This window comes from Mytilus edulis, chromosome 1 (assembly GCF_963676685.1).
Source record: "Mytilus edulis chromosome 1, xbMytEdul2.2, whole genome shotgun sequence".
In the NCBI taxonomy this organism is placed as follows: Eukaryota; Metazoa; Mollusca; class Bivalvia; order Mytilida; family Mytilidae; genus Mytilus; species Mytilus edulis.
Genome location: NC_092344.1, coordinates 105,793,957 through 105,816,940, shown reverse-complemented (window position 1 = coordinate 105,816,940; position 22,984 = coordinate 105,793,957). Strand labels below are relative to the sequence as shown.

Below are 22,984 nucleotides of genomic sequence, written 5' to 3'. Positions count from 1 at the left end.
CAACATTATAAAGGTGACTTTCCAAGTCAAGAGCCTGCTATCCAGTTGTTATTGTCGGTCCTATTCGGTTTCATTTATTGTCGCATCATAAACAAGGCCGATTTTTCTTTTCATTTGAGGCGCATTTCTAAATTTGGTAATCACCAGTTCCGGTTTTGTTAATTTAGGTATTTTCCGTAAAGATAAACGGTAAACAAAATGATTATGGTAAACCAAATCGGTAAATTGGTTTGCCTAAGTATAAATACGGCGTAGAATACAGATAAGTTTTCAGGACGATTGTACCCAGGGCAAGTAACAAGCGATTTTGTTATACGTACAGATACCATGTACCAGACCCAGTAGTAACCAGACAGCCAACACTATAACAATGTCCGAAGAGACTATATGCGTATAATGTGTGCTTGTTAAATCCTTTACAAGTGGCATTTAGAGAATAACTTCTCGAGAGAATCTTCATCTTTTGGCATTGAACTTGATTCACCATTTGCTGATTACCAAACTAATATTATTGAACTTTCTGAATATATTTTTCCGCTGTCCATTTTCTTTTAATTCACGATATTTTAAGGTTTATAAAGTATTTATTTGTTAAACTAGAATAATGTTAAGTTATTTAATATTTGTAGGTATTGTTGATATTTAATGCATCTAAAAGTTAATACAAATTGATTTTTATTCTTATAAACATCGAGAGTTACCATACAAAAACCTATACTCATTACCTTACTAGAGGAACCAACCTTACCTCAGAAAACCAGAATACCACATAGTACCACGATACTAGAGTACCACACTACCAAAGAAGGGTCACCAGTAATAACTTTTATTTCTTATATACTCGTACATTCTAACAAAACACATTCTTATAGCAACGCACTAAAGGATAAACATTTATAGTTTAACACTAATACCCGACCGCTTGGTTTTCGTTATAATATATAGAATTCAGAATGGAAATGGGGAAAATGTCAAAGAGATAATAATCCGACCAAAGAGCACCAATGGGTCTACAACTCAGCGAGAAAATCGCGCAACCGGAGTCGGCCCTCAGCTGGCCCCTTGATAAAATGTGTACAAGTTTAGTAAAAATGAACGTCATACTAAACTCCATATCATATATTTAAAAAAAAAACCTACAAGACTAACAAAGGCCAAAGGCTCCTGTCAATCCTCCCACTATTTATCAAGCCAATGTAGAAAGAAACACAGCAAAACGCATAGTAAATATCTGTTTAAATGAAGTCCGAATACGATGTAAGCAGAGGCAATAACAGAAAAAAGTGACACATAAATTAAAGAAGGAATACTATCAGTCACTGACATGCCAGCTTCAGACCTAAACTGATTGAAAGATTATGTCTTAAGCATATGAAAATCAATCACAATCCCTCCCGTTAGGTGTTTAGTATCGGACCCATTATAAAATATATGAAAAGAACATAACCCGTATCATGCCAACAACTGGTTTTAGAATAAATGTTTCCGATTCAAAATCCCTATGAGTGAATCAATACAGATGCCAAAATATGCCATCATTTATAAACTGACAAAAGTATTGTAATTATATCCCTTCTGAAAAAGTCTGTTAAAAGGTTTGGTTAGCTTTTGAGCTAAATACCTACATCTTGTGCTTTGTAAAGAATGTTATTTAAAGAATTAGATGTGACGTACCTGAATGTATAAGATATCTGCATGTCGATTTAGATTTAGATGTATGAATGTTGTCCTTGTACAGATTATTAAATTTAGTGAATGTTTTGACTGGTTTGCGATTTCAAAAATCAAATATGTTGTTATAAGATGGTGACAAGAGAACACCACCATCTAAAAATGGATAATAAACATTACGAAAGAAATCATCTCTTTTATCATAAAATTTGGTATTAAGCTTCCCGTTAAGTTATAGATATCAAGATCGAGGAAAGGACAGTGTTCATTGGTAGTACTAGCTTTATTTAGAGACTTACATTGGTACAAGTGGATTATCGGATTTATCTAATCGAGATAGTTAAATTATCTAATATCATAGTTCCGAGCATGCAAGGATTTAAACATTTAATTTTCGAGTTTCATCAATTCTATAATCCACGAGTAGCTATGCAAAACTATATTTTATATAATGATTATCAAAAATATTTTCAGATTTGATCAACGGAAATCCAATCAAGGACCTACCACATTGGGATTTCTACGCTTAATGAATATAAAGTTGTCAATTTCTCTTTCTCAAGAGATCTGACAAACTGTATGAATACAAATGTAGTTATCAATGGTACCAGGATTATAATATGAACTTTTAACTCGGCCATCTATGGATATAATCGACAATCACCCTTTTTGTGGTTTTATTTTAAATTAAACATTGGTACAAGAAAGGGTTATATACCCCAAGTTTTAGAGCAAAATGCATCTATTTGGAATGGACCATGTTACACGTGTTGTCTTCGATAAGAGCCGTGTCATTTGGTGTTCTTTCTTATTGACATATAGCACCACATATAAAATATTTAGTATCCAATGCTCTGACAAAAATTCTATACTTAGTTATGTGTGGTATTGAATAATCTAATTGTTTTTCTTCAATTAAATGATAAAAGTTATATTCCCTTAACCTCATCATCATGATCCTGTTCACGTTTACAAAGTTTTGAGCAGTTACTAAGCATTTCTTTAATTGGATTCTGTTCCATACAGTTTACAATTCAATACCCATGTCCGAAAGAAACTAATAAAATTCAATTTGATACATAAACATGCAATGTTGTTATTTAATGTCTTTTCAATTCATCGTGTACCTTGTTTCAATTTACATAACTCACCACCACACACGGGTACATTACACGTTTCCCGGCTTCCAGACTTATCAATATAACACCAAGGACCATCAACATTGTAAGAATCTCCTGTAGGTGTCCTACAGTAATTTTCTTCTTGCGTAGTGTGGGCAGAAGCATTTCTCCAAAACATGCATTTATTTCCTGTCCTGGTTACGTTTTTCCTCCCACTGTAACTATGGTCAATTGTGGAATTTCTGCAGTCTATAGTAAATGTTTAATATGGTGTCAATATTAAGAAATTCAGAAATAAATCGAATACTAATAACAGATTTTGTTTTTGTTTAGTTTTGTTAACTAATACATATTAAATCATCGTAGATACCATGTATATAGAATGAAATTCAAAACAGTGTAGCTGTGGCCATTGATTGACACATTAAATTCATCCATTGACTGGGACAATTTAGGTGAACGTTTGTATGTAACGACCAATGCTCACTATGTACTTTTTAAAGACACTTTAACTATGGGGTCACCAAAGGTTCTCAACACCTAAATACAGTAATTCGAAAAATTAATCAGAAATAACACGATATTTTGATTTACATCAATCATATAAATCAAAACACAAAGGTTATTCCTGATTAATTTTTCGAATTATTTTATAATTAAAGGCGTTAAGAAACCTTTGGTGACCCCACAGTTTAAATGTCTATCGTAGGTACGTCGTAAACAGTGGTCGTTACAGACAAACGTTCACGTAAATTGTCCCAGTCAATGGATGAATTTAATGTGTCAATCAATGGCCACAGCTACACTGTTTTGAATTTCATTCTAATTGTGCATGCCAAACGTGCGTTTTGACTGCAAAATATTTAAGAGTGACGATCCGATAAAGATAAACTAATAGGTCAAGAATTGTACAAAGTTGAGGATCAAACATTAAGACAGTTTTTTTCACATACAGCTAAAGAGGTTTATTCCTGTAATAAAAAAAATCATTACTTTTCGAAACATTTAGATTTGTAAACAATCAATTTACAATCACGACCATCTCAATGATAACTCATTGTCAACATATATAAGAGCTGATTACTAGGCTGGAATGGTGGTACAATTGGAGAGGAAACCTCAACCAGTAGTGACATCGACCCAGTGGTTGTAAATAAACTCCAATACCTTGATACATATGGTATCCACCGTACGCGCATCTCTTCTGCAAAAGATGAAGAGCATTGAGGACCAAATATTCCGAAAAATGTTGAAAATATAGATAAGTTAACTTCCTTCCTTGGATAGAATTTTCTTAATATTTAATCAAAGCGCTGTAAGCTCTGAAGGCAGTTAACCAACAACCAAGGCAAACGTAATTATGAAAAATGTGGCAATGTGAACATTAAACATTCAGATATTGTACATTTATGTTTATCTATATGAATTAATTATTTAGGCAAATAATTTATATCTTATCAAGTTTCAAAGGCAATGCATATATCAATGTATATTTTTTATGGAAAGTCTGCAGTAGTTCGCAATGATTGCAGTTGTTCTAGTTGGTAGTTAACGTTGGTTTTAGTTGACTGTTAGTAGTTCAAGTTGACTTCAAGTACGAACATGTAATAGTATGAATGGACTGGTTTCTCCATATCCAGAAATCAACGTCACTTTGCTTATTTGAATATTATACTAAAGAAATCGGATACGGGTCACGGAAATAGACAACTTTCGAGTTCGATGAATTTCCGTCAAAAACTCTGGTTTTAGTGAACGTCATTTGTGCGTTTAGGGGCGTCGTCACATCCATTCCAATGTTGAGCGAGTGGTTGGAAAACTATAATTCTATATTTTACGAATTATACGACAAATTGAATTATCAAAATTGACAATCAGCATTGGTGTCATTAGGGAATTGTCATTAAGTACCTACAGAACAACCATTATTTCTAGTTTATCCTGCACAATGACGATCACCAAGACGCTTGATGAACGTAAATAGTGCAGGGATACAGGCGACCCCCTCTATCTGGTAAATGACGTCATAAAGGTGCGTATAATTGACGAGTTTTTTCCGGTGACGGATGAACTCGAAAGTGGTCTATTATATTAAAATGATAGGGAATTTTGCAAACAAATGTCTGTTTCAACTTTAATTTAAGTGATAGACAGGATGCCGAGGCAGAAAATAAATATACACAACAATATACACACTTTAAACGAAACACAATGACTCTCGTTGCAAAAATCAAGGTTCCTGAGCTATTTTAAAAATCGAAGCGAGAGTCTTTTAACATTGCAGTATAAAATACAGACTAAAATGGTTGTAACATCAAATTTGCAAAACTCGTGTTGAAAATTGGCTAACAAGGTATTTAGAAAAACAAGTTGCCGGGATGAATCTTGAAACTAGATATTCAAAGAATAAGCAAGTTCAAACCTTGTATGTGTAGACGTTGAGCTGTGTTCCCACGTAAAGTTAAAATGCCACTAATTCAAAAGAATAATCTCACAAAAACACGAAAAATTCACTAAATTCGCGTTCATTCTTTTGATTTTGATCGTCTGACAACTTTTCGGAAATATTAGAGTGATTATAAACAAGGACTCTGTGACAGGCAATTATAATATCCGTGTTTTAAAGATTTTAATGATATCAAGCCAATCCAGTTCAAACTATCATCACGTGGTACAATTCTCATTTACATATTTTGAATATTAATTAGCAAATGTACTACTGATATCTGGCTATGCTTGAAAGAAAACTAAATTTGTATTCTATAGTACAAAGTTATGAGATACAAATCAGAAAAATGTTCACTACTACAGGGATCAAAGGTGAGGTCTGACTGACTTGCCCATAGTAAATGTAAATGATTTCTTATATTGTCCCATACATGGATATATTTGGTTTAGGGGATGGGGATCTCATCGGTTTCCAAGTTCCCAAACAGGAGTGGTAGAGTGATCCCAGGGACTCCCCCTATATTTTACCTAATTAGTTATATTGACCCATACATGAATATATATATTGTTTAGAGTGGGGATCTCGACCGTTTCCAAGTTTTTAAACAGGAGGGTTGGGGTGACCACAGCGACTCCCCATATATTTCACTTGATTTGTTATATTGTCCCATACAATTTTACATGAGTATATATGGTTCAGGGGTGAGGATCTTGACCATTTCCAAGTTCTAAAACAGGAGGTTGTACAGTGACCACAGGGACTCACCCTATATTTCATTTGATTTATTATAGTTTCCCATACATGAATGTATATTGTTGAGAGGTGGTGATCTCATCCGTTTCAAAGTTATCAAATAGGAGGGGTAGAGTGGCACAAAGGACGCCACCTACATATCATATGATTTGCTTACATTCAGGTATTATATAATATAGTTGCATTATTTGTGAAAATAAAGTAAGAAACTTCCAGCTACTTTAAGTGACCCTTCAAAAAGGAGAAAAAATACCCCTTCAAAATTGCAGTAATATGTTTAAACTTTAAAAGCATCTTACATGCATTATCAACATTTATCATATGTTTAATAGTAAATACAATAGTTTTGCATATTTGATAAATAGCCTGTTGTTTAATCTATATCGAGAAACTTTGATGCGCACCCTTGATCGCATACCCTTTATCACAAAAAATACAATAATAAAAAAATATTTTTAAAACAACAGCACGCAAATTGTAAGGTAACCCAGGTGATTCGGATAAGTAATTGAGCAGAACTCAAGGTAACCCAGTGCTATGGATCAGAAAACAGTTCATATAATATAATACTCTCCTGTTGAAATATATGATAAAGCGTATAAAACATGGCAAAATCCGTATCACATGCCGTATCACCCTAAAGGCCCTTGGGCTGATATTGGTGTCTCGGGATGATACGACATATGATACGGATTTTGCCGTGTATTATTCTCTATTTATCACTGACAAAGAAAATTTATACAGTGACCAGGAAGATATATATTGTTAGATTATATTGAATTTTGATATTAAAATTTGTCAAAAAGTAATTTTGAGTTTCTGTATAAAATATGTTCTGCTTTTTCTTTCTTTTACATATATCTTTAGGTTTTCAATTCTAGTGTTTATATTCATCTACCATGCATAGATGTATTTTGTCACCTGCCTGTATTTTTTTTTTTTTTTAGCTAATCGCCAAAACCCGGAATAACCCTTATCTGCTTTCGGAATCGAATCCGATATTGTAATTGTCTTCACGGCATCTATTGTCATTGTGTTTTCAATGTTGTTTTTGCCAGTCAGATACGATTTTACTCGAATTTACACATTATTTTTCGGCGATTTTCTGTATAAAGCTAGCGGTTGAACAAAATGATCATCGCTGTCATGATTAATAATGACGAAAATAAGTTTTGAGATCGTTTATCTGGAGACTTAGGTGAATAGGTTTGCAAAGTTATTTTGTATTTTCTTTCAAGTGGAAGGTCCGTCGGGCGTAGCTAGTAACCAAGTCGAAAGTCCGATTGCAAAAGTGGAAGGTCGCGGACCTCGGACCACCGCTTATTTGAACCCCTGCCTCCAAACTGAAAAGATACGAAAATTTCGTCTTCTAATTTAAAATTGCCGCCAACAGCATTAACAGTTGAACTTATTAATAGACTACTGACGTAGTTGTACCACGTATTGACGACAAATTATATTCCTACGACTGTTGCCATTTGGGAAATCTAAACTACTTGTCTTTAGAGATTTTCGGCGATTAAATATTTCATACAATTGTTCTTTGACATCTTAGCCAATAGCACAGGCGAAAATAAACTACATAAGGATTCCTAATAAGCACTACTTCCTATGTGCAACTTCAAAACTTTTGTGTGATTCGACGATCATTTAAGGTTTTTCTGGTCATATTTTTTGTAATCCAGAATTAAAAGTATTTAAAAAAGTGTTCAATTCGTTAAATATAACATAGTAGCCAGCTAGATAATAACAATGGCACGTATGTCAGCATATATTGGGTAGAACACAAAGTTAGTGTGCTCGCATAATGCAGCTTAACTGCATAATAATAAAAAAAAACAATTGTGACCATATTTATGATAGTTATTGTCAACACATACGTGCTGAATATTGAGATGGTGTTACCCTCGATATGGAAAACAATTACAATCTTGTTTTCAGTTTAAGTGTAGGTAGCCAAGGTTTATACTCATCAGATTCCCTACCTTTACAGCAAAAAAAAAGAGAACTAGCTAGGGTACTACACTCTATGGGTCCTCTTTCTGTTTCCTTTTGAATTAAAGTGATGATTATATATTTCCGTTTGAAACAAGATTTTTAACACGTACAGCCAAACTTGCAGACCAAATCTTGGTATCTATGAAAGTATTTAAATGAAAATAGGGTTATTTTGGTTCTGTTTGTAAAGACGTAGCTATAGGTCCATATAAAAAAGAAGATGCGATACGATTGCCAATGAGACAACTCTCCAGAAGAGATCAAATGACACAGAGATATAAACTGCTATATGCCGCCGTTTGTGTTTGTTACAGATGTCATTTTCTGAAAATGGAGTCAGTTGGAATGTTGGTGAATTCGTGATTTCCTTTGGAAGAACCTTAATGTAAAATTTAAGACAAGTTATAATGATATCATAAGCATCCTTATTAGCCGGGACAAAAACCTTAGGGAATTCTTTGAGCATAATTATGTTTGATACGAGAAATGAATTCATGCTTGCTATGTCTGCCTGACTTATCAAAAACAAGAACCTTATTGTATTATTCGATCAATTTTACTCTGATGTGAGAAAATGACAATATTATCATCATTATATAATTAATGGACTGCTCGTGAATTACCAAAGACTGAATCAGGGGATTTTCGAGACATTCAGGAAGTTTATTAATGAACAAGAATGTGTCCATAGTACTCGGATGCCCCATTGGCACTATCATTTACTATGTTCAGTGGACCCTGAAATTAGGATAAAAAATCTACTTCGCATTTAAAGTAATATGATACCTCAAATTCAAAAATACTAAATGGATAGTTTTCATTGTATAACTTATGTACATATACATTTTTCTGAAGAAAAATCTCTAATTTGTCCACATTTAGAAGAAGTTTACTGTTTTTAATTGTTTGCTTCCAAGAAGCAATTCGCCGACATATTTTCCGTATGCATAGTAACCTTAGCGTGACCCTCCTCGTAAAATAAAATAAACAATTATCTGATTGTGCATGTTAAACATGTGCTCAATACCCATGCTTTTTTGTTGATTGTTGACTGTGAGGTGACAATCGGTAAACATCGCCTTCAGAACACGGCATTTAATGAACACCCATATTTGTTAAATTTTAACAGACAGAGAGAAGAAAAAATGACGATTATACAATATATTTCCTTAAAAAATGATAAACTCGTGCACAGAAGACTAAGTTTATGATATATTATACATGCATTGGTTCAAGAATTGGATAAAAAATATTTTTCACCAGTCACTCGTTTCATATGACTTTAAACTAGAAGGAACATATCATAGGAAACATGTGTACGTAGTACTAAGTTTCAAGTTGATTGGACAAAAACATCTCCAGAACTACCTTGACCAAAACTTTACTGACGTGAAGCGGAACGGTCGGACGGACGAACGAACGGACTAACGGAAGAGCGAACAAACGAACGGAAAACGTAATGCCCCTTTACTATCCTAACAATTTTATTAATTTAGCCTCTCACTCAATTCTTTAATAAAACACAATCTTAACGATATCATAAAAGTTTAAACCCAACAATGTTTAATAACTTGACTTTAATCCCTTGGTGTTTGTCAGTATTCTACGTTTTTCAAACACTCTGCCTTCTTTTGTGTTATAATATCACACTGTGTGGTTTTTATTATTGAAGGCTATACGATTCCCTATAATTATTTGTGTGGTTAGTTTTCTTATACTACATCTCTTTATTTATATTGGTATTTGGTCCGTTTATAACTGACTTTGGGATATGGGTTTTGCTCATTGTTGAAGGCCGTATGGTGACCTATCGTAGTTGTTAACTTCTATGTCAGTTGGTCTCTAGTTGAGAGTTGTCTCATTGCCAAAACTTATTTTTATATTTAACACAGGGTCAGATTGGCGTGATTGTTGGTCCAACAAATTCGGCGATCATTTATAATAAGACCTTATAAAAATATATGTTAAAAGAGGGACGAAAGATACCAAAGGGACAGTCAAACTCATAAATCTAAAACAAACTGACAACGCCATGGCTAAAAATGAAAAAGACAAACAGAAAAACAATAGTACACATGACACAACATAGAAAACTAAAGAATAAACAACACGAACCCCACCAAAAACTAGGGGTGATCTCAGGTGCTCCGGAAGGGTAAGCAGATCCTGCTCCACATGCGGCACCCGTCGTGTTGCTTATGTGATTACAAATCCGGTAAATAGTCTAATTCGGTAGGTCAAATTCATGAAAGGGAAGGGGATTGTAGTTACGACGTGAGGAACATATCCGATATCATTTGTGAAATGGTTATTCCATAACGGTCAACCAACTCGTGATGGCGTCCGTAAAATTTACGAAGGGATGATTTCAACTTCACCATTTGGAACTCTTGATTTAATAGCTTCCTTGTGAGCAGTAACCCTCTATCAAGAAAATCATGATAGGAAATGCAAGCACGGGAATATCGTATCAATTGAGAGATATATACCCCGTATGCAGGTGCTGCTGGAATGTTGCTACTTAGAAATGGAAAGTTCACAATTGGAAAGCTGAAATCATCTCTTTTGTCGTAAAGTTTTGTCTTCAACCGACCCTCATTGTCAATTTCTAGATGTAAGTCAAGATATGAAGCTGACTTAACTGTATCTGTAGTATCCTTTATCTCCAATTCGATGGGATAGATGCGTTCCACATAGTCACCAAATTTTGAATTGTTTAGTGAAAGAACGTCATCTATATAGCGGAAAGTAGAGTTAAAGGATATTGCTAACTTCTTATCTTTCTTCCTAAGAAGTTCCTGCATGAAGTCAGCCTCATAATAATAAAGAAACAAGTCAGCAAGTAGAGGGGCACAGTTTGTTCCCATTGGTATGCCGACAGTCTGTTGAAAAACACGTCCTCCGAACGTAACAAATATGTTGTCAATCAAGAAATCAAGCATCTTGATAATATCGGTTTCAGAGAATTTTTTGTTTGAATCAGAGTGATTCTTTACAAAGTAGGATTTATCCCTCCCTAAGACAAGATACTTGTATCTACGTTGGCCATTCTTTTTTATGAAGCAAAGTAATACCAACTCTTTTAATTTGTCTTTAAGTTTGGAATGTGGAATACTTGTGTAAAGAGTAGAGAAGTCAAATGTTTTAATACTGTTACAAGATGAAAGAGAGTTAGATTGTATGTACTCTAAAAGATCTTTGGAATTTTTAAGTATCCACATCTGATTAACGCCACCTCTAGAATAGGCAGTTTCACAATAACTTTGAAGTCCGTCTTTGATTGCTGATAAAATGGATGTTAATAATTTAGAAAGAGGTTTTGTGGAGCACTTGGAAGACCCAGCAATATACCGCTGTTTGTAAGGACACTTATGTAGTTTAGGTATCCAATACAGTGATGGAAGATCTAGTTCTTCATCTTTGGTTGAAATACCAAAGGAACAAAGAACAGACCTATGATTATCCAGGATTTCCTCTTTGGTAAGTGTCGTGAGGGTATATGTTGAGTTTCCAAGTGAATTGTCTATACCTAATTCGTTTATCAAGCAATTAATGTAATGACTTTTACAGACAAAAACGATGTTATTTGGGGCTTTGTCTGCGGGGACAACAACATATTTATCATGGAGGTCGGATAGGTGTTTAGCAACATTTGGGTCTTTAAAAATTGACGTAGCATGGGCATTGATGTTAACTGTAATCAAAATATTCTTAAATATTCTTGATTTTGTATTTTATAGCATATAACTGTCTAGAAACTAGATTGACCCCCCATCCCCCATCTTTTTACACACTCCAATAATATAGTTTCGGTGCCATAAAAAAGATTTAGATTTAGATTGAATTCCTATTTTTAATTGTCGGAGCCGAATGTTTTTGTTTTCATTTGCACTGAGGCCGGGAAAGTAAACGGAATCTTTTTAATTTGTGCTAATTTAATAAAAGATACTTTTTTCGTGTACAAAACACTCATCAGTGACGTTTCCAAAAATTAAAACTTCATAATCGAGAACAAAGCTGCAGAGCATTGAGGATCCGAATTCTGAAATGTGTAAAACAAAATTCACCCGCGGTAATTTATTAATTAAGGAATGACTGTAATATTTTTTCTGTCTTTGAAGAAATAACATAGCGTAGCGGGTTATTTAACAGTGTGTACCACATTTTTTATGTTATTTCGAATAGACAGAAAAAAAATATTCGGTCATTTCTTATAATTTAATTCTAAATTCAATTTTAACCGTAGAAAACCATGAAAAAACGTTGATGACGTCACGGTCACATTACTAAATTATGTCTATGGGCTGATAACAAAATAACGCCAGCCAACCAAAAGACGCGTTACATCCAAAATTAAATTATTGGGATAGAATATCGTTGACAAAAACAGCAAGAAGTATAAATCTTCATTTAAGAGCAATATTACCAATAAGGATCCAACTAACAATTCAGTCCATGTTTCAAATCGTGTCTTTTTCATAATTTTGAATTTAACTATTGTTTTTGAACTTAATTACAGTTTTCAAGATTTCTTGGGCGTAAATCTTCTATTTTTAGCCATGTCGGTAAGGATGATTGGTAAAAGGCGTCATCAAGTACTCTGTTTAATATAAGAATCCCAAACGACAGCTGTGCCTAAGTTTCTGGATAAATTTCGCCCATAAGTTTCAGAGCAGAATTTTGTGAAGATAAACAGAAGACGGACGCCAAATGAGTGATAAAACTCACAATTGCCAAATGTACGTCTTAATCTCCACTCTTCTTTGTTAATGTAATTAAAACTTTTAAAATGACAGTTATGAAGATTTGAAGAATGAAATTACCGCCTTTCGTTTTATTCAGAAATAGCAAACAACTCAAACTTCAATAACTGTTTTTATTTTTGTAACTCTGACCCTTTTTGATAGAAAATTACTTTTATTTGGAATACAAATATTACTAAACTAATAAAATCAACAAAATATGTAGAACTTGTTTTGCAAATTACTTTTAACGGACCAGTAGCTAACTTTGCCCGTCAGTATGGTACTTTTTTTTCTCACATTCCCATTAGACGACATTTGAGATTCCCTGGTCACACTAAGGCAAATCCCAGTGAGTGACTATTACCGACATAGATCGACACTGCTTGATCTAGGGAGAGATAGATACATGTATGCAGTTCCGTTGTAAATATTACATATACTGTGAAATTTCAGAGTTACACAAGCATGGTTTGGTTTTGAATTTGTATTTGTATTACGTTCAAAATTATTCCAGTTTATTACATTGGTTGCAATGAATTACATTGATTTCCCAGTTAGATAAAAACCGATAATTTCACATGTGAAATAAACGTGGTTATTTCACTCTCTGACGTCATACAACAATAGGCGTTGTCAAGACGTCGATAACGTCGGATCAAAACAAATTGTCAATGCGTAGGAAAAAGATATAGTTCCTTACATTTTCTACATTAATTTTATAAAAAAAGCCAAATTTTGCCAATGTAATAAAAAGAATAACTAATCGCCGTATTTGAATATCAAAAATAAGACAACTTGTGACCGAACGCCGCTATGGATTAAACTCGTGCTTCACACTCGTTTAATCCATGCGTCGTTCGGTCACGCGTTGCCTTATTTTTGATATTCAAATACGGCGATTAGTTATACTATAAATAATGAGAATAGATTGATGATGTTCAGTTTACTTTTTACAAATGTACTGATTTTAAACTGATTTATTATAGGTACTGTTGTACCACTGTCCTAGGTTAGGGGAGGGTTGGGACCCCGCTAACATGTTTAACCTCTTCACATTATGTTTGTATGTGCCTGTCCCAAATCAGGATCCTGTAATTCAATGGTTGTCGTTTGTTTTATGTGTAACATATTTGTTTTTCTTTCGTTTTCAAAAGCCGTTAATTTTCTCGTTTGAATTGTTTTACATTGTCATTTCGGGGCCTTTTATAGCTAACTATGCGGTATGGGATTTGCTTATTGTTGAAGGCCGTCCGGTGACCTATAGTTGTTAATTTCTGTGTCATTTTGGTCTCTTGTCGAGAGTTGTCTCATTGGCAATCACATTTTCTTTTTTATATGATAAAGGATATCTGGTATTTTTTTATTTTTTTTGCATAGTTGTAGTTTCTATTTGGGGTTATAATACTTATAGTACTGCAACTAGAATTCATTTTTTTAAACTTTAATGTTCCGGAAGAACACATACCTAAATCCTATTTCGATGGAAAGAGAAAAACGTGTACAATAAGAAAAGTTTGGTGGTAAAAATCCAGAGTCGCCATAAATAATTGATTGATTATTTTAAAACAGTGTCTCTAGATTCCCAACTAACATGTGACATTTGTATGATCCAACATATTCACGAATACTTACATCTAACATTAATGCCGATGTGGTGATAGTCCTGACATTGAGAATTACTATTTGAAATGACTTTGTGTGATGGATGATGCATGCATAGCAGGAAATGTTTTACGTGTCTTTGCACCTGGCACAAACTTTGTACTCCCAAGTACTGAATTAAGTTTTTATGACCTAATGCGGGGTTCACACATTGCCGATTATTGCTCCCGTTTGAGATCAGACAGCGATACGACACGAAAAGGGGAAAAGTAGGATTAGTATCCTCAATTATCTGGAATTTCCTATTATTGTCTGAACGCAGTCGTTTTAGTTCGTAACAGATTTCTACTGGTCGGGAAGGGTCTGAATAGTTCGGCAAAGCACCCCGACAGTAAAGCTGAGGTCACACATTCACGATTGTTACTGCCGTCCTTGACAGGACCATTCCCGATTAAAATTTATTAAAAGTCTGATCAAGATCCTATGAATCGTGGATGGAAATTCAAACTTTAATTAAAATTTGTAAAAAAAAAAAATTAATTACGACAACCATCATATATTGTTCAGGAAGCGTCGATAGGATTACGTTCCGACAGTACCTGATCATCCCGAGTATGCCGACAGTTTTCGAACGGATACATTCCGTCAGCGTCGGTTCATTGTCTTGTCACTATCTGATCTCTGTCGGATTACATTCGGTAGAATCGGGATGCAGTCGTGACAGACTCGGTCGAATTTTACCTGGCGAAAGAGACAAATCGGATAAGAAGCGGATTTAGAACGGGATTATCGGGAAATTGGTCTTCAAATTTAATACCATAGATAAAGTTAAATTCTTTAATTTGTCGTTTTTATACGTCATGCCATGGTAAGATTGCCAATGAGACAACTATCCACCAAAGTATAAATGAAGTGGATGTTAAAAATCAATGGCAACCGTACGGCATTCAACAATAAGAAAACCTAATACCGTATGGTCGGCTTTAAAAGACACCGACATTAAAATATTAAACAATCAAACCGAGAAACCTAACGGTCATAATTATTAACAAAACAATTAAAAGAAAAGACGAAAAAGATTGGATTACCTGCAAATTTGAAATAACTTATATTTTCATACTACAACTAAGGAAAGAAATTTAATCAAAAGGGAAAAGTTCACGTGGTACAAATCATATGAATAAAGTACCTAAGATTTTGACAATATGGCACTGGAAGTAGTTATTCTTATTAAACGATATGAATATCAATTTTGTTCTGAAATAAAACCATGTTGTCATACAACTATAGTATTAGCACATCAATTTTTCATCCATTTAAGGGTATCACGAGCCCTGTAATCAGCATTCTGTACAGACATGAAGTATCAGTGATATGGTCATTTTAACTCTGAATAATAATTACAATTTTACACTCAAGGAATAGATTACCTTATTAGTTTTTTGCAAAAACATTTCTGAAATTGTATGTCCTAAATGCTCTCAACTTTGTACTTTAGTTGGCCTTTTGGACTTTTTTTTCGAGCGATAGACGCAAAACGCGTCAAGTGCACAAAATGTTAAGCCTGGTATCTATTTTAAGTTGATTAACGATGCAACAATTACTATCTTGTTGTAATTTTATCTGCTATTTCAGTTTGCGTTAAGGTAGCCAAGGTTTATACTCATCAGGTTCCCTACCTTTACAGAAAGAAAAAAACGAACAAGCTAGGGCACTACACTCTATGCGTCCTCTTTCTGTTTTCTTTTACATTAAAGTGAAAATTATCTATTTCCGTTTAAAACAAGTTTTTATGCAGTTAAGCTGCATTATGCGAGCACCCTAGATTTGTGTTCTACCCAATAAAAGCTGAAATACTTGCCATTGTTATTATCTAGCTGGCTACTATGTTATATATAACTAATTGAACACTTTCTAATACTTTAAATTCTGGATTACAAAAAAAATATGACAAGAAAAACCTTAAATGATCGTCGAATCACCCCAAAGTTTTGAAGTTGCACATAGGAAGTAGTGGTCATTAGGAATCCTTGTGTAGTTTATTATCGCCTGTGTTTTTGGCTAAGATGTCAAATAACAATTGTATGAAATATTTAATCGCTGAAAATCTCTTAAGGGACGACATAAAAAAATCAATGAAGAATAATAAAACTTAATTCAAATAGTTTGGGGTTGGGGGTGGGGGGGGGGGGGGGGGGGGGGTGTCAAATTGCTGCAAGTTTTTGTATAAACTGACATCGATTTAACATTTATCCTTATTGGTCAATCAATTTTTCCCAAATTTAGTTAAGAGGGGGGTAGGGGGGTCAGTGAAAAAACTATATGAATTAAGTTTTTTATCCTTTATTGAACTTTTGATGTCGTCCCTAAGACAAGTAGTTTAGATTTCCCAAATGGCAAAAGTCGTAGGAATATTGTTTGACGTCAATACGTAGTAGTCTATTACATAAGTTCAACTGTTCATGCTGTTGGCGGCGATTTCAAATTAGAAGACGAAATTTTCGTATCTTTTCAATTTGGAGGCAGGGGTTTAAATTAGCGGTGGTCCGAGGTACGTATACACGACCGTCCACTTTTTCAATCGGAATTTCGACTTGATTACTAGCTACGCCCGACAGACGTAGCTTTCACTTGAAAGAAAATAAAAAATAACTTTGCAAACCTTTTCACCAATGTCTCCAAATAAACGATCTCAAAACTTATTTTCATCAATACTATTCATGACAGCGATGTTCATTTTGTTCAACCGCTAACTTTATATAAAAAATCGCCGACAAATAATGAATCGTTTCTGACTGACAAAAACAACCTTGTAAACACATAACAATAGATGCCGTAATAACAATATCCGATCCGATTCCGGACGCGGATAAGGGTAATTCCGGGTTTTGGCTATCAAATACAAAAAAATCCAGCAGGTGACAAAATACATTTTTGCATGGTAAATGAATAAATACACTAGAATTAAAAACCAAAAGATATATGTAAAAGAAATAAAAAGCAGAAAATATTTTATACAGAAACTCAAAATTAAATTTTGACACTGAAATGCTTTGAACAGTATATCTAACATTATATATGTTCCTGGTCACAGTATAAATTTTCTTTATCAGTGATAAATGTTGATAATGCATGTAAGATGTTTTTAAAGTGTAAACATATTACTGCAATTTTTAAGGGGTATTTTTTTTTTCTCTAAATTTTGAAGGGTTAATTAAAGTAGCTGGAAGTTTCTGACTTTATTTTCACAAATAGTGCAACTATATTATATAATACCTGAATGTAAGCAAATCATATGATATACAAGTGGCGTCCTTTTGGGCCACTCTATTCCCTCCTGTTCGATAACTTTGAAACAGATGTGATCCACACCTCTCAAATATATACCACGAGAAACAGAAAACCACTGTTAAATGTCAAAGGTTGTACGAGTTTCAATAATTCTATTCAATAGAAAATAAATGTTTATCTTCATGTTATCAGTCCTATTGAACTTATTTACTTTTGTGAGGTACACTCTTTAATATATGACTTGTATCATACATCATTTGCAATCACAATCAATATTTACACATTGTTAGTCCAACAAAATATTCCCTGGTGATGCAGATGTATCATAAGAAAAAGGAAGTATACATTGTATTTTTCCCTTATTTTTATAAAGGGTTATTAATGCAGTATGCTATATCTAAAAAAGGAGATGTTATACAAATGCCACCGATACAGTTATCCACCGTAAAGTCGGACTTTAAAGGCACCGACTTGATAAAGGTAAAATAATTCAATTATGAAAAATAACGGGGTTTATCTATAAAAAAGCAATTTACAGAAAAGAAAAAAGACATGGACCAACGACAACCATTGTACTACAATTGACATAATAAAATAAGTCTTTTTTGTAGAAAAAAAGGCATTTCACAACTTTTACTGTAACTGAACATTAGAATGTCAGACATTTCAAAATAAATCTTAAGACGGTTGTTCACATCATGGTTGATCTTTAAAGTTCAAAGAATCAATACTTGTGTAGCCTTCATTCACACGGATAACTGCTTTTAAACATTTTCTCATAACTGCCACGAATCAACACATTTGTTGCTGAGGTTACCTCACCCATTTCTGATGAAGGGTATAGTTTAAATCCTCCAGAAGTTTAACTAGTGGTGTCCGTTTGTGCACTTAACGTCCCATATATGCTCGAAAATGTTCAAATCCGGGCTGCAAGTAGCCAAAGGAAGAGTTGATACTAGTATTGCACGCAGAAAATCAATAACAGCACGGGAGCGATGTGGCCTAGCATTATCATCCATGAACACTGACCTTTTCCCCAGAGGATGAGTATCAAAATGAGACACTACACTTGCCTAAAGAATGTCTCTCTGATGTCTTTGGCCATTCAGGTTTTCTCTCAATGTTTTAAGGTATAACTTACAATCATGTTGAACACATTCTCATACCCTAAACGACCCATCTCCAAATGTGACAGTCTTAATAATTTTCCTCCTGCCATATGTGTTATTTTGTTGAAGCCATACACGTACTCGGCCATCAACCATGTGTTCAATAAACAGACCTTCATCGGACCAATGGATATTTTTCCCAAAATGCTAAATGCTAACGTCGGCGAGCTCTGCACAATTGCATATGGGCCACTTGTTGTCTGTTCGTAAGTAGGAGTCTTTTAACTGGTCTACTCGCATGATAACCAGTAGCATTGACTCGAGTTCTTGTTGAAAGTCTTCCGTATGACAACCACTCTCTTTTTAGGACCGAACTGTTCGCAAAGGGTGTTTTTCTGACCAATCTTTTTAAAGCTTGGTTTTCTCTAGCTCATATAATTGGAGGTATTCAATTTCGATAATTTATCAATAAAGATAGAAAACTCGTCTCTTTTAGTAGTAAATTATTTAATAAAGTTTCCCGTTGGAAACTGAAAAATCCAAATCTAGAAAAGGGCAATTATTGCTGTCTCTATTATATTTATATAAAGTAAATTCTTGCAGTAAAGTAGAAAATCTCTTAAATATTTAAAGCAAATATCATCAAATTAACTGTCTGTGTTTTAAAATCTAAGATTTGATTGTAATTTAGTCGAATTATTACTGAGTTTTGAATACATTGTGATTCATTACAATACAGGAACAAGTATGCTGTTAAAGACGCATATAAGTTGGTTAAAGGAATACCTGCAACCTGTCGATAAACTGTATTGCCAAAACGTACATACATGTTGTCAAGAAATAATAAATTATTACTTTAATCATCTCATCACAGTTCTAGAAAGTATATCTAGCATATTTCCATTTTTCATTACAGAAGAAAGCCTTACATCAATTGCAGCATATACATTTTCCACCATTTCTTTCAAAGGACCATTTCATTAAATAGGAGAACTTTTGTTTAATAAGAATGGGTGAAAATGTAATTTCATCAGTATCAACCGAATTGAACAAATCATCAAAAACACGATATATAACCAAGACATTCTAAGAGTTTTTCACCCTCCTTTCAAACTTTTTTTTTAGATAGAAGTAATGGAACTAGTTACCAGCTCAGAAACATTTGTCGTAGAACACTTAAAAGAAGCTGATGTGAAGTGAAATGTGAACTAGTTTTGATGTAGTTAATAAAGCCAATACGTTATAGAGAATTTTTAAAGAAGGTAATATGCTAACCTGTGGTAGTGTCATGATTATTTACTAATTGACTCTTTGTGAAGCACACGACCTTTAAAGTAAATAAATGTACTTATTTTCTCGTTGGTCTATCAAAGCGATAAAGATATTCATGTGTACGTCCGAAAATTATGTCCAGTTTGGCCCACATTTTGGATTAACGCTGCGGATTTTTTATTTTCAATTAAAATCATATGCAAATGTGAGAGAGAAAGGTTCTTCCGTTCACTGATGACCGAACAGTATTATCTAAGGATGATCTCTTCAACTTTGTATTTGTTTGGTTTATAACTATTTTGATATGAGCGTCACTGATGAGTCTTATGTAGACGAAACGCGCGTCTGGCGTACTAAATTATAATCCTGGTACCTTTGATAACTATTTGAACAGGGTTTGATATTTTCTGGCATTTCACGGGGATATTTGATACAATTGTTGTTTGTTTTAATAGCGATTAAGATTAAAACACAATGTTATCTACTGTACTCTCATGTTTGGAATTTTTACCAATTATGTCTGATTTGTTCACACATTGTTGCTAATATGATGTAATTTAATTCAACTGTCATACCAGTGACAGCTTTAATCTAGCATTAAAACAAGGTTTCGTTCACCATTTTCTACATAAGGGAATGCCTGTACCAAGTCGGGAATGGAATATGACAGTAGTTTTCCATTCGTTCGATGTGTTTGAGCTTTTGATTCAGGATATTTGATATTGACTCTCCGTTCGGTATTTATGTAAGGTTACTTTTTGTGGAAAGAATAAAACTATGAAATAATTGTACCTGAAAGGTCTTAAATTAGTTGAAAGAGTGTTATTACTGGGATATATTCATTCATATACATTTCAGTGTTGGATGTCATTGGAACTAATCAGAAGATTAAGTAAGTAAAGCAGACTTTCAATAAATGCAAGCATTTTTTCAACTGGTATTGTTAAAATGTTATTTATATATTTTTTTTATTTGTTACAGCGATATCATAGACTAAAATTATTTTTCTGTATTGATTTTTGCTATACTTTCGTTTATGCTTTCTTTGTTTTGCAACTATATATCAAGATAAAGAAAATAAGAAACCTCGTTGATGTCAATGTGTCCAAACTCGGTTTCGTGAAAATAGTTAAATCACAAAACTACGCGGAAAATTCAAAAACGAAAGTCCATAATGGCAAATTCAAAAGCTCAAACACATCAAACGAATGGACTACAACTGTCATATTCATGACTTGGTATAGGTATTTTCTTATGAAGAAAATGGTGGATTGAACCTGGTTTTATAGCTAGCTTAACCTCTCACTTGTATGACAGTCACATCAAATTCCATTTTATTGACAACGATGTTTGAAAAAAACCATACAAGTGTTCGGTAAACAGGAAGTTGTCGAGTGATCAATCTGAAAACGCATAACACGGTATAGCTGACTTAGATAAACCCTGAAACCCAATTTCAGAAATCCTTGTATTGTAGTTCCTGAGAAAAATGCGACGAAAAATATTCATGGGACGGACGGACTGACTGACTGACTGACGGACTGACGGACTGACGGAAGGATGGACTGACGGACTGACGGGGTATAAAAAAGCGGGGGTATAAAAATGTCAAAAATAGGGGCACAGCAGTCAACATTGTGTAATCAAAACAAACAAATATAACAAAGAAGCAATAAAAAAAACCATACATCAAATTTAACAACCTCATTTTGCTTTTTTTTTATAAGATTTTACTTATATATGTACAATCCACTCATAAACGATTCACAGATTTTAAGTTATGGGACCGAATCCTTACCCTGACAGTTACATGGTAAGATTAATTTTGACGTAGAATCGCGCGTTTGACGTCACACAAGAAGAAATAAAATAATTTTATCGTTCAATGTATGACGGGATTGTGTGAGGAAGTACATGTATACATTTTCCCAAGAAACATGTTGCATTTAAAGATTTTAAGACACAATTGTGATACAGCAGATGCTCATTTGAATTGTTTCCTTGAAGGTCACAAAATGTTCAAACTTTAACTTATAAATCGTCTAATCTAACATGGTTCTCGATGGTCTAGTTTTAAAACAACAAACCATTTCGCCTGCTGAGAAAGCATCGGCAAACAGCGTTTAAGTATGTGTTCGATTTCTGACCTGACCTCTTTTTCAAATGATAGTCTATCAATACACATGTGACCGGAACTATTTTTTAGTTCTCAGTAGAGACTATTGATCAACTCCGATTATACTCCACAATAAAACAATAAGAGAACCCACTTGAAGTTATGAAATGGATGATCACGTTAAAATTCAGGACACATTTTCATGATTGAAATTCTAATAATATAATTCAAGGAAGACTGAATATTTCATTATTATACCATGGTATAATAAAGATTTTGTACAATGGGGTGCGCCCCTGGGTTTATTTCACATCAGGACAGTTTACAAAATGTTGTGTAATATTTACCAAAGTTACACCTTAATGTTTATATTTTGCATTAATAACAATTATAACGTTAATTCGTGTACATATCCAAATCGTACATTTTGCTTACTTTGGCAGTTTGACCTAGTCTGCATACGCGTAGCGGGTGATTCGTGTATAAATAAAGGCAACAGTAGTATACCGCTGTTCAAAACTCGTAAATCTATGGACAAAAAACAAAATCGCGGTAACAAACCAAAACTGAGGGAAACGCATTAAATAAAAAGAGTGCATTTCATTCCAACGAAATTTTTGTAAACGTTGTGTACCGTTTGCTATAGTTTGCTACAAAAGTAGAACAAATGCATCGTTTAATCAGTGTTTACTCACCCTTTTTGAACTGTCAATAATGCATGCACATGCTGTTTGTAATCAAACTTAAAACACGAGAAAATAGCTTTTATAGGAGATGTTTTTGACACACAGGACATCGCTCATCTACTCATATATCACTTTATTGTAAGTTCATCGTCTTCATTAGATGAACGTATG

At 33.8% G+C, this 22,984-nt stretch overlaps 1 protein-coding gene and 1 long non-coding RNA gene across 3 annotated transcripts in view; both read right to left on the bottom strand.

Annotated features, from left to right (window-relative positions):
- Positions 1–3,158, bottom strand: part of LOC139517067 (P-selectin-like) — a 33,811-nt gene extending 30,653 nt beyond the window's left edge. Inside the window, exon 1 of the mRNA XM_071307692.1 lies at positions 2,823–3,158. Within this exon, the coding sequence (XP_071163793.1) occupies positions 2,823–2,970 (148 nt within the window). The 5' untranslated portion in view covers positions 2,971–3,158. The remainder of the gene's footprint in view (positions 1–2,822) is intronic.
- Positions 1–22,984, bottom strand: part of LOC139517135 (uncharacterized) — a 560,758-nt gene that overhangs the window by 40,892 nt on the left and 496,882 nt on the right. The gene's annotated exons all lie outside the window — the stretch shown is intronic.